This window comes from Myotis yumanensis, unplaced genomic scaffold (genome assembly GCF_028538775.1).
Source record: "Myotis yumanensis isolate MYYU_CA2020_CCGP unplaced genomic scaffold, mMyoYum1.0.hap1 SCAF_7, whole genome shotgun sequence".
Lineage (NCBI taxonomy): Eukaryota > Metazoa > Chordata > Mammalia > Chiroptera > Vespertilionidae > Myotis > Myotis yumanensis.
Window position 1 is genome coordinate 28,921,469 of NW_027223758.1, and position 17,050 is coordinate 28,938,518.

The 17,050-nt window shown below is 37.9% G+C and overlaps 1 protein-coding gene across 3 annotated transcripts in view; it reads left to right on the top strand.

The window, feature by feature from the left end:
• Positions 1-17,050, top strand: part of GPCPD1 (glycerophosphocholine phosphodiesterase 1) — a 57,200-nt gene that overhangs the window by 29,399 nt on the left and 10,751 nt on the right. For all 3 annotated transcript variants that reach the window (XR_011472113.1, XM_070419949.1, XM_070419948.1), the window contains exons 8-15: positions 3,009-3,240; positions 7,471-7,633; positions 7,948-8,080; positions 9,081-9,135; positions 9,768-9,860; positions 12,607-12,684; positions 13,585-13,624; positions 14,896-14,957. Coding sequence is in view for 2 of the 3 variants with exons in the window: in XM_070419949.1 (XP_070276050.1) it covers positions 3,009-3,240; positions 7,471-7,633; positions 7,948-8,080; positions 9,081-9,135; positions 9,768-9,860; positions 12,607-12,684; positions 13,585-13,624; positions 14,896-14,957 (856 nt within the window). In the remaining variant the exon portion in view is untranslated. The remainder of the gene's footprint in view (positions 1-3,008; positions 3,241-7,470; positions 7,634-7,947; positions 8,081-9,080; positions 9,136-9,767; positions 9,861-12,606; positions 12,685-13,584; positions 13,625-14,895; positions 14,958-17,050) is intronic.

Sequence of the window (17,050 nt, forward strand, 5' to 3'; positions counted from 1 at the left end):
AATGGTTGGGGTTCTGATTGCCTTGCAAATATATACTGAGTCCTATACCATTCTTTTTTATTTTTCTATGAAAAGTTAACTTTTATTTTCTATACATATTTTTCAAAATTATGTTTTCTTCAGTCTCCAAAGTGTTTGGTTCTCTTGAAGTTTTTTTTATGTTTTTTTTTTAATAAATCTTTATTGTTAAAAGTATTACATATGTCTCCCCCTCACCCCATTACCCCTTATTGTTTCTAGAAATTATTTTGAGTGTTTGTATATATTATAGTGTTGCTTAGGCTTAAGTTGGAATATTTCATATAATCATACTTAGTTGGGCTCTACAAATTAACAACTAATTTATATTTTTTAAAATACATTTTTATTGAATTCAGAGAGGAAGGTGAGAGGGAGAGAAAGAAACATCAGTGATGAGAGAGAATCATTGATTGACTGCCTCCTGCACATCCCACACCAGGGATTGGGCCTGCAACCTGGGCATATGCCTTGGCTGGGAATTAAACTATGACCACCTGGTTCATAGGTCAACACTTACGGCCAGCTGGGCTGATTCCTGTTGAAATAATCATGCATAGCTAGAAACTGGTGTTCTGACCATTTTCCGTCCCCCCAAGTTTGTATTAGTGTTAGATTAAACCTTCATGGTATAGGAAATAATTTTATCTGCAAGGTTATAAGGACTTTAAAAACTTAGCAACAGCTTATACATTTTAACTAAAACACTAAACATGCTATTTTATTTTATTATCAGATTTTAAGCACAAGTTTCTCTTTCAGTTGACTCCAGCAGTAAGTGGAAAGCAATGTCTCTTTATGATAGACTATAACATTTATATAGCTATTTGAAGAACCCCTTTAACAAATTATTTCATAGATCCCTTTAAACATGACTTTTCTTTCTTTTTCTGGGGGCGAGGGAGGAGGGTAGATACACATTGCTGATGACAGAATAGCCTTTTTATCTCCATGCCTTTCTTGCCTGTTCATTACTGTCCATTTGTGGTCTCTTTTCATATGCTCTGGTAGAGGATGTTTCTTCTTTCAGGTTCACCAATAGAATCGGTTGTCCAGAATTATTCCTAAGACCTTTGGTTTATGAGAAGAGATGATGGGTTTTTTTTTTAGTATTGAAGTGCTACTTTTGATTAGTACAGTATTACCAGTTGAATAATCTATATGGATGCTCCCTCAGGAAGACTTCAGAATTATGTGGCTATGTGATAAGGCTCAGCAGTGGTTGGAGACAGGAGGTCATGCAGAGAAAGCAGGTCCCACTAATACAGTTCCATTATTTTTATCAATCAGATCCCATTTAAATCTAGAATGAAAAGTTTTTGGAGCTTAGCTCTTTATTACTCTTACCAGCGCTTTTCAACCAGAGTGCTGCAGAATTTTAAAAACATGTAATACCTGACTATTTAGTCAGGGGCACTCACCTCCTTTCCCTTATATTGTCAAATTAAAAAAATGGCAATAGCCAACACAACAATAGCCATCCAGTGTGAATGAATGAAATTGTTGGTCAGACTGGCAAACAATTTAATATTTTGGTGTGCTGCATAATTTTATTAATTAGTTTATGTGTGCTGTGGTATAAAATGTTGAAAATCGCTGCTGTATATATTAACATTACTTCCTACATTAATAATATTAAAATTGTTTAAGTGCATTTCAGTTGGTACATTCTTGTATATTCTAGAATTGAGTACTTTTGGGCATTACAAGTGCTCCGTGCAAGTAATTGCCTTTTATTGGGAGTAGATTAGTCTCTGTTAGCCCTATGGCTTGGGTAATTGGTCTTTGTTTTCATTGCTGCGAGGCCTATAAGAGTTTTAGACTCTTAGTTTATATGTTTGTTTTGTTTAAAAAAGTACAGACACACACAAAAGATACATACAGAGAAATATATGTACTTAATACAGTGTTTTTCTTTAGTAATATACTTTTCACAAAGTACCCCCGACTCAACTGTGGTGAGATAGAAGAAAAGGGAAAATAGTTTATAATCTCTAACTCTTAACAGTCTTTTAATGCAGACTAGCAGAATATGGTTCAATTTTGTGCTTGTTTTATGCATAGGCATTTGTGAGACACCTCAAAAGAAATTGAAATGGCCAGGTATAGATGGAGGGTAATAGTAAATACCTTTTTAGATTCGTTTTTTTAAAAACCAAAGAATTAATGGAAATGGCCTTAGGCTTAATGAGCATTTGTCTCATTTTAATACTTTATAGAAATATATGTAGATTAAAACATCAGTACTTTTTAAAATATATTTTTATTTATTTCAGAGAGGAAAAAAGAGGGAGAGAGAAATAGAAACATCAATGATGAGAATCATTGATTGGCTGCCTCCTGCACACCCCGCTATTGGGGATTGAGCCCAAAATTGGGACATGTGCCCTTGACTGGAATAGTACCCAGAACCCTCCAGTCCATAGGCCAAGGCTCTATCCACTGAGCCAAACCAACTAGGGCTAAAACATCAGTATTTTATTCAGTGATAGCGAACCTATGACACGTGTGTCAGAGGTGACACGCGAACTCATTTTTTTGGTTGATTTTTCTGTTAAATGGCATTTAAATATATAAAATAAATATCAAAAATATAAATCTTTGTTTTACTATGGTTGCAAATATCAAAAAATTTCTATATGTGACACGGCACCAGAGTTAAGTTAGGGTTTTTCAAAATGCTGACACGCCAAGCTCAAAAGGTTCACCATCACTGCCTTAACCTATAGTGTGTGTAGTCTTTATATAATACACAGTGTAGGGCATATGTAGGTTTACAGTTGCTGTATGGAAAATATAAATAATAGTAAAAAAAACTCTGTTTCATGTACTCACAATTGTAAACCTACTTTTGCTCCACCTTGTATTTTATTATTTGAAGATTTTGCATGTTCAGGGAGCACTTCTAAATTTTAGCATTTAGATAACATTTTTATGAGTTTTCCTTTAGTTCCACTTTTTGAAATTCATTATTTTTTCCTTTTGTTTAGAGTGAAGCTGACACTAGAGGGTCTGGAGGAAGATGATGATGATAGGGTGTCTCCCCCTGTTCTTCACAAAATGTCTAATACCCTGGAGATATCCTTGATAAGCGACACTGAGTTCAAGTGCAAGCATTCACAGCCGGATTGTGGGTATGGCTTACAGCCTGATCGTTGGACAGAGTATAGCATACAGACAATGGAACCAGATAATTTGGAACTAATATTTGATTTTTTTGAGGTGAGTAATTCTTTAACTTGAGGGGGTTGAGAAGGAATGTAGGCATGAACTTTTGTGTATGTTTTCATTTTTATTGTAGTCTGATTTATATAAACCCATGATTTGTACAGCATTTTAGATGTTTAATCTTCTGTATATTTTAGCAGGCTTAAAAAACTTAAAGAGTTGACAGACACAAGTACTACCTATATATATATCTATATATATGAAAGCATAAGCGACTGTTACAACTGGTCAACTGAACAGTCGACCAGTCGCATAATGTACACTGACCACCAGGGTGCAGAAGCTCAATGCAGGCCAGTCCCTCCCCCTGGCCGGCCAGCTGGCCCCAATCTGCTCCGATCGGGACTGGGCTAGACGGCCCCAATCAGCCCCTATCACCGGCTAGGCTGAGGGACCCCAGCCGTGCAGATTTATGCGTCGTGCCTCTAATTAAGAATATAATTGAGAACTTCAGCAAAATTGGTTTCAAATAAAGATCAGATGTCTTGATGTCTGTGTCTGTTCTAAATATAACTGTTGTTGGGCAACCTGATGAAACTAGCATGATTGAGCCCTTTTTGTGACCAAAGTCTATGGTTTATTGAGGCATTTTATTATAAGAACTAGAGGCCTGGTGCATGAAAATTTATTCACTGGAGCGGGGGGTCCCTCAGCCTGATCTGCCCCTTCTCACAGTCCAGGAGCCCTCAGGGGCAGGAGGTGACCCAGCAATCAGGGGAAGGCAACGCCCCATCATACCTCTGCTGCTGCCACTGCTGGCAGCACAAGTCTCAGCTGGCTCTGGTTACCTGAGCCTTGGGCGGCCCTGGGCGGCTGGGCAGCCGACATCTGAAGCTTGCCTGCACCTCGGGCTGGCCCTGGAGGGCTGAGGGAACTGGGAAACTACAGAGGCAGGCTTGTGCCCTTGACTGGAATTTAACCCAGTCCTCAGGCCAACCCTCTATCCACTGAGCCAAATCGGCTACGGCTCTCCACAAATAATACCGAGCCCTCCCTTGAGGTCCTTGCTCTATTGGGCCTGGCTCAGTAGTTATGTGTATCACTTTCCCTACTTTCTTTTTTTTTTTTTTTGGCACTTTCACTCCCATTTTTATTTTTCTAAAATTTAAATCTTTGAGAGTAGGGTATGTGCCTTGCTTAGCAGTAGCAAGTAGCCATGGTTTCTTGAAAATGGCACAATTCAGAATGGATTTAAACCCAGTGAGTAACATTTGTTGTGTGTAATTAAAATTATAATCTTTGAATTGTTTAATTTGATGATTCCTTTAGACATAGCTTTTGTGAGTGGCTTTTTAGCTACTTTGCATTAGATGGAATTTACAGTATTTCCCCCCAAAAATAACTAAAAATACTTTTATTTTTTAAAAAAGAAAACTATAGTTAGGTCTTACCTAAGTAATATGACCTGTAGGATTTTATTATAAAAATATAAAGTTTTGGTTGAATGTTTTCTTATTTTTAAAAAAATGTATTTTTATTGATTTCAGAAAGGAAAGGGGAGGGAGGGAGGGAGAGAGAGAGAGAGAGAGAGAGAGAGAAACATCAATGATAAGATAGGATCATGATTGGCTGCCTCCTGTATCCCCCCCAGTGGGGATCGAGCCAGAAACCTGGGCTTGTGCCCTGACCAGGAAATGAACTGGGGTCCTCTTGGTTCATGGGTCGACAGTCAACCACTGAGCTACACCCGCTGGGCAGGATCTACCTTTCAGTAATCTCTTGAACAGTCTAATCCCTTTCATTTGGTTAGCAGTTTTGGAAATAATATTTTATTTATTAACACTACGGTGTCGGGTGAATTTCCCGCCAAAATATAAGATGGCGCGGGCAATTATTTAGGTTTCCCGCGCAAAATCAGGGATTTTTATGATACCTATTACCCCAATGGGTATGAAACGGTTTGCATACGCAGGTAGGTATCTTTGTGAACGGCAAACAAACAAATATTTGGTAATACGCAGTTACAATCGGCCTGAGTTTACACGTTTCCCGCACTCCACCGCAAATCTATATGAACCGAGTTAAGACGGCTCCCGAGGAGTACGCGCAATTCACGCGAGCCGACTTAACTCGTTTCCCGCACTCCAAGTGTTAACTAGGCTGCTAAAAAAAATACTCAATGTAATCTCAGAGTGTCCAATTTCCTGGAGAGTTACCATCCCTCTATGTCATCTGTGTGGATGTGTTTTTATAGAATATAATATACATTAAAAGCTCACTACAGGTATACCTTAGTCTTGTGTATATAATACTAGAGGCCCGGGGCATGAATTTGTGCACGGGTAGGATCCCTCTGGGTGGCCTGCAGGGATTGGGCCAAATCCCTACCTGCCACTCCCACTCATCCTGGCCCTGCTGTGCCTGCCTCGGGCTCATGCCCAATCAGTCCCCATTGGGAGAGGCTTGCGCTGCTGCAGCAGTGCTTGTCAGCCGTGAGCCCTGCGTCTGGCACCCTCCCAAGGGGAGTGGACTGCGGGATCAGGCTGAGACCAGCTCTCCGACATCCCCCAAGGGGTCCTGGATTGTGAGAGAGTGCAGGCCAGGCTGAGGGACCCCACCGGTCCACAGTCGGGCCGGGGAGGGACTGTGGAAGGGCTCCAGGACATGTCCGGCCCATCTCACTCAATACCAATCATCCAGACCTCAGCAGCAAGCTAACCTACCAGTTGGAACGTCTGCCTCCTGGTGGTCATTGCACATCATAGCAATGGGTCGACCAGTTGACTGTCTGCCCCCTGATGGTCAGTGCATGTCATAGTGAGCAGTTGAGCAGCCTTAGCGTATCATTAGCATATTACACTTTGATGGGTTGTTTGGTTGTTCTGCCATTTGGTCTATTTGCATATTACCCTTTTATTATATAGGACTAGAAGCCAAGTGCAAGAAATTCATGCAGGGGGTGGGGAGGGGAGGAGGGTCCCTCGGCCCGGCCTGAGCTCTCTCACAATCTGGGACCCCTCAGGGGATGTCTGACTGCCGGTTTAGGCCCTGTGGGATTCCTGTGGGATCAGGCCTAAATTGGCAGTTGGACATCCCTCCCACAGTCTGGGAGTGCTGACTCCTAACCACTCGTCTGCCTGCCTGATCGCCCCTAACCCCTCTGCCTGCCTGCCTGATCACCCCTAACCACTTGTCTGATCGCCCCTAACCACAACTCCTAACCCAGGATGTCTCAGCTCTCATAGCCCCGGCTTTATCTGGAAGGTCATCTGGACAGTCATTCGGACAGTCGATCTGGAAGCTGTCCGGTCTAATTAGCATATTAGCTCTTTATTATATAGGATATATTTTATTGATTTTAGAGAGGGAGAGATAGAATCATCAATGATGAAAGAGAATCATTGATTGGCTGCCTCCTGCACGCCCCTACTAGGGATTGAGTACGCAATCCAGGCATATGTCCTTGACTGGAATTTAACCCGGGACCCTTTAGTCCTCAGGCCAACGCTCTATCCACTGAGCCAAATCGGCTAGGGCAGTATACCTTAGTCTTTGAATATAAAAATAATACTCACCCAGGATATTTTTCCATTGATTTTTAGAGAGAGTGGAAGAAAGAGGGAAAGAAAGAGAAATATCGATGTGAGAGAAACACATCGATTGGTTGCCTCCTGCATGTGCCCTGACCAGGGCCCAGGCTGGGTAAGAGCCTGCAAAGGAGGTATGTGCCCTTGACTGGAATTGAACCTGGGACTCTTTGGTCCACAGTGCGAGGCTCTATCCACTGAGCAAAACCAGCTAGTGCTACTTAGTAACTTTAATTAGTGCTTCAAATTCACCTAATACATATTAGAGGATCAGAAGTGCAAATTAGCAGAGTTAATGATTAATAAAGTAACGCATAAACTTTATGCGGTTTTCAACCTGTGGGTCTCAAACAATGAAAATATATCCTGCATTATCAGATATTTACATTATGATTCATAACAGTAGCAAAATTACAGTTATGAAGTAGCAACGAAAATAATTTTATGGTTGGGGGTCACCACAACATGAGGAACTGTATTAAAGGGTCGCGGCATTAGGAAGGTTGAGAACCACTTTCATAAAGTCTTAAAATATTATATACCAAAAAAAATGTATTGTTTACTACCAAAAAATGCTCTAAGAATTACATGGATATAAATTTGATCATACTATTGATCCTCCATAGAGTGTTTTGATCTTTAAATGGAAAATATTAAAGTATAAGAATTCAGATTATTTTAAACCTCATTTTTTCAGGAAGATCTCGGTGAACATGTAGTTCAGGGTGACACTCTTCCTGGACATGTGGGTACAGCATGTCTCTTATCATCTACCATTGATGAGAGTGGGAAAAGTGCTGGAGTCCTCACGCTTCCTATCATGAGCAGAAATTCCAGACAAACAATAGGCAAAGTAAGAGGTAAGCCAGAAGAAGCAGGGTGGCCCTTTACAAAGTAGCAGAGGTTAAGTTAAAATTTTTATTAGTTTCAAATTGGGCTTTTGAAAATGTTAAAGGTTAAATTAATGATTTGTCTTAGAACATTAATATAACAACAGGATATATCTATTGAATTTTCTGGAAGCTTTACTTTGAATCAGTTTTGACTTGTTGATTTCTTTCCTATTTGATAGAGATTGATAAAGCTAGTTTGAGTGGTATTTAAATGTAATTGAGCTCATCATGGCCTTTTTGTCTTTATTTTTGTCCCTCCCCCCTTTTTTTCCCTACAAAAGTTGACTATATAATTATTAAGCCATTACCGGGATACAGTTGTGACATGAAATCTTCATTTTCCAAGTATTGGAAGCCAAGAACACCATTGGATGTTGGACATCGAGGTGCGGGGAATTCTACAACAACTGCTAAGTAGGTTGCATATTTGAGCAGTGTTAGCATTTGGTAGCTCAAATTTGATAATGTTAAATTAATTCGACTGACCAAAGGTCAAATGATTCTTTTATTTTTACCCTGGAATTTAAATTTAATTTGTGATTGTGATTCCCAGTTCAGATTAACTAGAGACTAACTCTCTTCTAAGATTCTGGTTAAGTGTTTTTTTAATATGTTACTGAATTGATGATCGATGGTAAGAAAGCCAGCCCCCACAGGGGAGGAGAGTGAGGGAAAGGATGAAAAAAGTGAAGGGTGATAACAGGTACAAACTTCCAGTTATAAAATGAATAAGCCTGGGGGATGTGTACAGGACAGGGAATAAGAGTCAATAATATCATAATAACTAATTGTGATCATATCACAAGACATAAATATAATCACTGTTGTATATCTGAAACTAATGTAATATTGTATACCAACTACACTTTATTAAATTAACAAACAAACAAACTAGAAAGCTAGGGGAAAAGCTTAATGCCGAATGAGTCAGCCAGATGACATCAGTGTGTCTGTATTGTGGTCCTGACTTTTGGCATGTTGCCCTCTCTTGGTCTGTTTCCTCACCTGTTCTCAATATACTTTCCATACTTCCACCCTGTTGTGTGTCAGCCTTTTCCCATTGCCCCCGTCTGCCAGTATTAAGTCATCTGAGGCTTTATCACAAGGAGCAAGTTTCTGTGTCTCTACTACTTCATGCCATTGCAAGGGTTCTTTTCCTTAATTGGTCACCTCACTTGGGAAGGTTGGGTTGACATAGGATATATGCTTGTAAACACTTATAATTTATGGAATAAATGTACACACCAACCAAGTGATGATCACAGTCTTATTTTGGGGATGGCAAAATTAATCACAAAGTAGAGAATAAGTACTGTTTCCATTGTTTAATATATAGCTGGCTTCTTTATTATATTTGTTTTCTTAATCTTCTCTATAATGTATGATAACTATATTTCTATGTATTCTCTTTTAGGCTTGCTAAAGTTCAAGAAAATACTATTGCTTCTTTAAGAAATGCTGCTAGTCATGTAAGTGAACCTCTCTTTCTTCAAACAACTTTGAACTGTTGTGGTTCAAAGGTAGAAAAGTAGATAAATGTGGGTCTGGGAAATCTCCAGTCTGCATTAATAGCTATAAAAGGGGGAGTATTTATGCTTCTTCTGAACATGTTTCTACAGTGAAGCATCTGTAGACATTTGTATTTAGATTTATGGTGCAGACTGAGATGAAAACAATGGAATTAGCCCTGGCCGGGTAGCTCAGTTGGTTAGAGCTTCTTCCCAATAAGCCAAGGTTGTGGTTTCGATCCCTGTTCAGGGCACACACACATGAAGATCCCTGTTAGAGAACTTGCAGGGGTCTGCTTTTTGAGAGAGGATTTCATTAAGACCTTTCCTTTCCTATTTTGATTCCAGGAAAAAATTGCTGTGCTATTGAAAAAGGAAAATACTTACAATGGTTTTAAGAGAAGAAATTACTTTTTAGGATAAAGCTTAAAGTGTAGCATTAAATTTATGTGAAAGTTTTTTGTTGTTTGTTTATTTTTGTACAAGTCTATGATTTTATAGCGAACAATAGATTTTTTATGTCCTTATAGTTTTATATGTATTGTGAGCTAGATAATATTTTTTAAAATACTTGATTCCTTTATTTCTGTCAGGGTGCAGCCTTTGTGGAATTTGATGTACATCTTTCAAAAGATTTTGTGCCTGTGGTGTATCATGACCTCACCTGTTGTTTGACTATGAAAAAGGTATGTTGAAATTCTTTCATTTATAAGATATATAGATAAGTATTTATTAAATAGAGTTGGACAATTAATTTCCTTGGTGAGTTACTGCCAATCCCTGTCTCTCTCAAGCTCCTACAACATTGAGAGACAGGAATATTAATCTCCAAGAGTAGGTTCTTTATATTGCTGAATTGGCTTTTTTATATCTATATCTATATCTATATCTATATCTATATCTATATCTATATCTATATCTATATCTATATATATATATATATAAAAGCCAAGCAATCAGAACGCCGGAATTACCAGTTGCTATGATGTGCACTACGGCCTGATTAGGGCCCCAATTGCCCTCCCCCAACCTCCTGCAGCCCCTCCCCCTGGCCAATTTCCCTCAAGGGCCCCTTCTTCCCCCAGGCCAACAGCCAACTTCCTGCAACCCCTCCCTTACCGGCCCAGCCTGATCGGCCCCCATTGGGGCAGGTCGGCTGGACCCCACCTGTGCACAAATTCATGTACCGGGCCTCTAGTTATCTAACAAAAGAACATTTTAGGTGGTTTCTTTATCAGTCTGCCATTGTCTCTATATTGAGGCAGGAGAGGAAGCTACCGGCGTGTTTGTTTTCCAGGCTCCCTTCTTTTTCTTCAAGGTCTTTCTCAAATTAATAGGCTAGTATGATTTGGCTGAAATGGGAAGGACCACAATGAAAACTACAATTAGAAGTGCTTTGGAGCCAGATAGTGGAGGCCTCTGTGAAGGGGTTTTGAGCCAAGAAGGGAAATGTTCAGAACTAAACTTCCAGATTAATAATTTGATATCTGATATAAGGGGGAATGTAAAGAGGACAGAGAATAGAGGCAAGAGGTACAGTTATGTGGGCCAAAGATAAGGTAAGCCTGAGACTTTTGAGAGTGGAGAGGAGGACATGATAAAGATTTGAAAATGCATATAATTTCTTAAAAATTATAATTGTTGTGCAAACAGAATTGTGATAATATATATATCACAACTGCCTAAACTTCAGTATACAAATTAACCAAGTGATTTCTTAGGGACTTATACTACTGGGGTTTATTTAGCATTTTCTTTAAAACTTTTTTTTTTTAATGGTTTTAAGTATTATTTTCCACTGAGTTGGTTTGAAGTTAAGGCTAGTTTGCTTACATATAAAACACTGCACCAGACCCTGCATGTTATGTAAGTAGATGACAAGGCACCTGGCTCTGCCTGCTAGTGGATTCTAATCAGTCACTTGGGTTGGGATTACTATGATGTATAGAAAAGGACCTTTCTGTTTCTGTGAAACATATTAGGAGAGGGAGGGAAGGAAATGCACCTGTTAGATGACAGAAGTAGGATAACGTAATAGAAATGGAGCAGGTTGTTTTTGTTCTGAGGAAACTAATGCAAAGTGAAACAAGAAGGAATGGAGGAAGTGGTAAAGGATCTACTAACCAAGACAGCGCTTAATGAATCTAGTTTCATTGTTTTGCTCTTAATTTGAATCTGGATGAGTTAATTGGGGAATGAGAGTAATGAATTGTGTATATTTTTAGTTTTAATTTTTAAGCTGGTATTTTTCAATAAAAGCAATAGTTCATAAGATTATGAATATAAATTTGCCTTTCCCTTGGCCACATTCCCTTACTCTTAATAATTTCTTATGTGTTCTCACAGAAAAACTGTATGCATATACAAACTCATACCATATGTATATAAATGAGTATAAAAGTAATAAATTTTAATGTATAGGGGAGTGCAAACGTAGTTTTATAGTTGTGAGTTTGAGTACACAAAACAGAGTTTATTATTTTACTATGTATTATTATTTATTTCTATTACAACTGTAAACCTTTTGTCCAGCCCTGTATTTGTTGGATTGATGATTTATCGGTGGTACATTAACTTTTATTAAGATAAAGGTGCCTAAACAGTGTGCCATTTGATATGATATTAAAATCTAATAAAACAGATTTGCTCAAGGGGAAAGCATTTATAATAGAGTTTCTGTTAAGTATTACACTTATAGTTAACTAGAGGCCTGTTGCACGAAAAGATTCGTGCAATAGGCCTTCCCTTCCCCTGGCTGCCGGCACCGGTTTTCCTCCGGCACCCGGGACCCAAGCCTTGGCTCCAGCCGGAGCCGCCTTCAGTCTTTGCTCCGCCACTTTGCACCTACCTATGCAAATTAACCGCCATCTTTGTTGGCGGTTAATTTGCATGTCTCGCTCATTAGCCAATTGGGAGGCATAGCGAAGGTATGGTCAATTACCATGTTTGTCTATTATTAGATAGGATAACATTTTTAATAACAATTGATTTCTGCGGCTATTCTTAACCAAACTTAAGTTTAAAAGGTTTAGAAAAGGTTAAAAGCTTATTAACAGAAATTAATTCTTACATAGTACTTGCATGTTGATTGCCTAGTCATGTGGCATAGATATATGGCGAATAAAATATATACAGGATGACAGGAAATAGAGGTAATCACTGAACCTCTGGCTTTGTTTTCAGTGTGTCTCCAGTGCCATAACCTCCTCCCAGCTGTTTTCTTTCTTCCAGGAACTGCCACTTACATTAAAACCAAAAGCCAGAATTTAAGAGCTGAGGTGTAGTGTTAGATAAGAAGGGCTCCTCTACATGGGCTCACTGTAGTTATCAAATAATTGTTCTTGTCATTCAGTAAATTAAGATATTAGTCCTGTCTGGGGTAAACATTCAGTAATAATTTGAGACCTATATTTCTTTTTCTTATCTATTTAGAAATTTGAGGCTGATCCGGTTGAATTATTTGAAATTCCAGTAAAGGAATTAACATTTGACCAACTCCAGTTGTTGAAGGTAGTAATAATAGCATAAAATGTAAATAATTTATTTTAAGACTATTTGTACCTGTCTGTATATGGTAATGTTCTCTGCACATGGAGATAATATAGTCAGCATGCATAGAGTATATGCTTTGGTTTTCTGTTCTATTAGGAAGAATGGGTTTGTGCCGATCTATCTGTCTTCTCTGTTTTCATGAACCCCCTTGGTTTTTGCATACATCAAGGGGCTAGGTCAATGGTCAGCAAACTCATTAGTCAACAGAGCCAAATATCAACAGTACAGCGATTGAAATTTCTCTTGAGAGCCAAATTTTTTAAACTTAAACTATATAGGTAGGTACATTGTTATTAACTTAATTAGGGTACTCCTAAGGCTTAGGAAGAGCCACACTCAAGGGGCCAAAGAGCCACATGTGGCTCACAAGCCGCAGTTTGCTGACCACGGGGCTATACTATAAGTCTTTGTCAGCCCTTCTCATCCATAATTTTAGGTTGCCTCTGTTCTACTTTAGCCTTTCTTTATATAACTCACTACTTTACAATTGGCCTTTTATGCTATTGTTGGCTTTATACTTATGTCGCTAAGATCTTTGTATATTTTGTTATTACATGCAATCTTATATGATCCCCCTTTCTATTCCCATTGGATACCTAAATTAATGGTTGATTGAGTATAAGTTTCCTAACTTAAGAATCTTTATATTCTTCTTCCCTACTTGGGTATTTGATTATGATCTTATGTGTATGTATGAAAATAAATATATACATATATATATGTATGTATATGTATATATACTTATTAAACTTATAATTCTACATTTTATAGTTTTCTCTAACTTACTAGCTCTTCAAGTTAAAGTTCTTCATAAACTAAGGCTTTTTCTAATGATTGCATTTTGTGTGTGTTTTCTAGCTTACTCATGTGACTGCACTAAAATCTAAAGATCTAAAAGGTATGTACAAATATGGAAACACTGTTTTCACTTCATAGTTAGCATGTATACAATATTTCCTTATCCATTTTGACACACTGTTGGTCATTTAATGAATATAATACGGGGCTATCCAGAAGTAATTTTATAAACATGAAAGCTTTACATATAGTAATCTTCAAGTGCATATATGTCATTGTATAGATGATCAGAGGTCTTTATCATTTTGTACCTTTTAGTATTTCCAACATTCTTCACATTACAAAATGAGAAGACTATAGCAAGGATAGAAGCCAGGAAAATGAAGGCAGCTCTACCTAATATTTACCAATTGTGACCTTGGGCAGTTTACTTGCCTCAGGTTCCTCAAAGCTTGTTCTGCCTACAAAATCCCTTTGTAATTCCACTTTACTTTCTCTTCCCATGGGACATAATAGTTTATGCCATTCATTTGAGGATTAGTGTATCCTTTGTTGTTGTTGTTGTTACTCTTTATTTTTATATACGCCCTGTCTCTTCAACTAGAATGTAAACCTCTGTAGGGTGAGGAAAATGTTTTTATGTATTTCGAGCCAGTGATTTCAGAGAGGAAGGGAGAGAGATAGAAACATTTACGATGAGAGAGAATCATTGATTGGGTGCCTCCTAAACACCCCACATTGGGAATCGAGCCTGCAATCTGGGCAAATGCCCTCACCAGGATTCAAACCATGACCTCTTGGTTTATAGGTTGACACTCAACCACTCAGCCACACCAAGCGGCCTTTTTTTTTTAAAGAAAAACTTGATATTAATTTTTTTTGTTCTTGGAAAAACTTCTTCTGTGACTCAAGATGGAATCTATTTTGGATTAAATGTAATGGTAACCAAAGGACATTAGTGTCTATAGATTCTCTTAATTTCTAACTTCTGAGACGATTTTGATATTTCAGATAGTCTTAGCAAGATGACATAGCTCTTAATTCCATTAAGAAATAACAAAACACTCTTGTGACTACCTTTTTTAAAAGAAGTATTACAACTTTTATGAGAAAACAATCATTGTTAGGACCACAAACTATGGTGTTTCTGTTAAATGTTGCATACTAGTCTTCAAAAAAGATGCTTATTTAAAAAATCAGGGGTTTAATGGTTAAAAATAATAAATATAAGAGCCTTCAAACACTGCATATGAAAGGATTTCATAATTACTTTAGCATGTCTTTTTTTGCCTACAAATTTAGAAAGAGATCTTAGTGATAAAATGGTATTTTTTTTTAATCTACTGAGTTTTTATAATTTAAATTTTTCAGAATCTGTGGTTGAAGAAGAAAATTCTTTATCTGATAATCAGCCATTTCCTTCTCTTAAGATGGTAAGTTCCTTAGGAAAACTAGGGCAAGGCTATCTCGTTAATTCTGTTATATCTGAATAATTTTATTCTCTTAAATGAATACTAATATGGTTGTATCAAAGTCAATCCAATATAATAAAGAGCTAATATGCTTAATTAGACTGGATGGCAGAACGACCTTCCAGAACAATCTTCCAATCTTCCAGATGACCTTCCGGAACAGCCGGGGGGGGGGGGGGGGGGGGGGGGGGGGGGACGCGGCAAGGCAGCTGGGGCTGCAAGGGCCTACTCTTGCACGATTTTTGTGCATCAGGCCTCTAGTATCAATATAAACTTGTCATCATTGATGCTTTATAGAGAAGATATATTCTTATGTGGTGTACCTATGCTACTTTAAAAAAAGATAGTAATTTACCTGCTTAATACAAATTCCCACCTCAATTGGTTAATTTGATAAGAATAGGAAATTCACATATTTCTGTATATAAAAAGGAAGGAGAGGGCAGGGAAAAAGGAGTTGGGGGAGATGTGATGATAAGAGAGGCATTTAACTGTTCCTTAACATTTTGGAGAGAAATTAGATCCTCCAAGGAAAATAAGGACGCTCATTACATAAAATGAGACACAGATTTAAAGAATTTACTCTGAAAAAGTATAAGAAAAACTAGCATGAATATTTTGAAACTAGACAATTTATACAGGAATCTATCTGACAGTATCGGACAAGCCTATATGGACACCAGACCCTCTCCTTAGCTATGCTAAGTCTGCTTTTTATTCTACTGGCTCCATTTCCTAACTTCTACTCTTCTCCACTATCTTTTCTTGGTGATGTCACCTATAGGAGATTTCTTAAGGCAAAAATAGATCATTTCAATTTATCACAATTATTCACCCTACAGAAAGGATGCTAAAAGAGAAATCCTCAAATGGACACAGTCTTATTGGTGCATTTATTATTTTTGTCTTAGTGCATTTAAAACATGATTTGAATAATTTTTCATATATTTCTGAAGCCCAGCTAAGTAAAGTCATTCTTTCTATTCCAAAATTCCGAAATCATTTAGTTCTTAGAAATCTCGTGATTCCTAAACTTGTGACTTCATAGAATGGAAAAAAGTTTTTAAAAAAATTGTTTGTGAAAGGTTTGACAATATTTGCTTAGTCAAATAAGTTCAACACACACACTCATTTATTCACTCACTTTGACATCACAACAATTGAATCACAGAGAAATTTCAAAGCCCCAAAAAGGCCAAATACAGTCTTCTCAGTATAAAATAGGATCTTTTTAAAAAACAATATATTTTTTATTGATTTCAGAGAGGAAGGGAGAGGGGAAGAGAGATAGAAACATCAATGATGAGAGAGAATCATTGATTGGCTGCCTACTGCACGCTCCCAACTGGGAATTGAGCCCACAACCCAGGCATGTGCCCCTGACCAGAATCGAACCTGGGAGGGACCTTTCAGTCCGCAGTCCCACCCTCTATCCACTGAGCCAAACCAGCTAGGGCTAAAGAAGGATCTTTCTGCAAATTTGATGTTTAACAATCTCAGAATTATTAATATACTAGTATATACTATTGTTCTTATTTTTTAATTTTGGTCTCGTAAAAAGGTGACAGGTGCCCTAGCTGGTTTGGCTCAATGGATAGAGGGTCAACCTGTGGACTGAAGGGTCCTGGGTCGATTCTGGTCAAGGGCACATGCCCAGGTTGCAGGCTCGATCCCCAGTGGAGGGCGTGCAGGAGGCAGCCAATCAATGATTCTCTCTCATCATTGATGTTTCTATCTCTCCTTCTCCTTTTCTCTCTGAAATCAATAAAAATATATTAAAAAAAATAGTGACAGGTATGTTAAATAAATATTGTTAAAGATATCAGGGGAAAAAGTTAAAAGCCTCTCACAAAATTGAGTACAACCTGTTTTAGGTACTGTACTTTTCAGCTGGTTAGTATAGACCAGTGATAGCGAACCTTTTGAGCTCAGCATGTCAGCATTTTGAAAAACCCTAGCTTAACTCTGGTGCCGTGTCACATATAGAAATTTTTTGATATTTGCAACCATAGTAAAACAAAGATTTATGTTTTTGATATTTATTTTATATATTT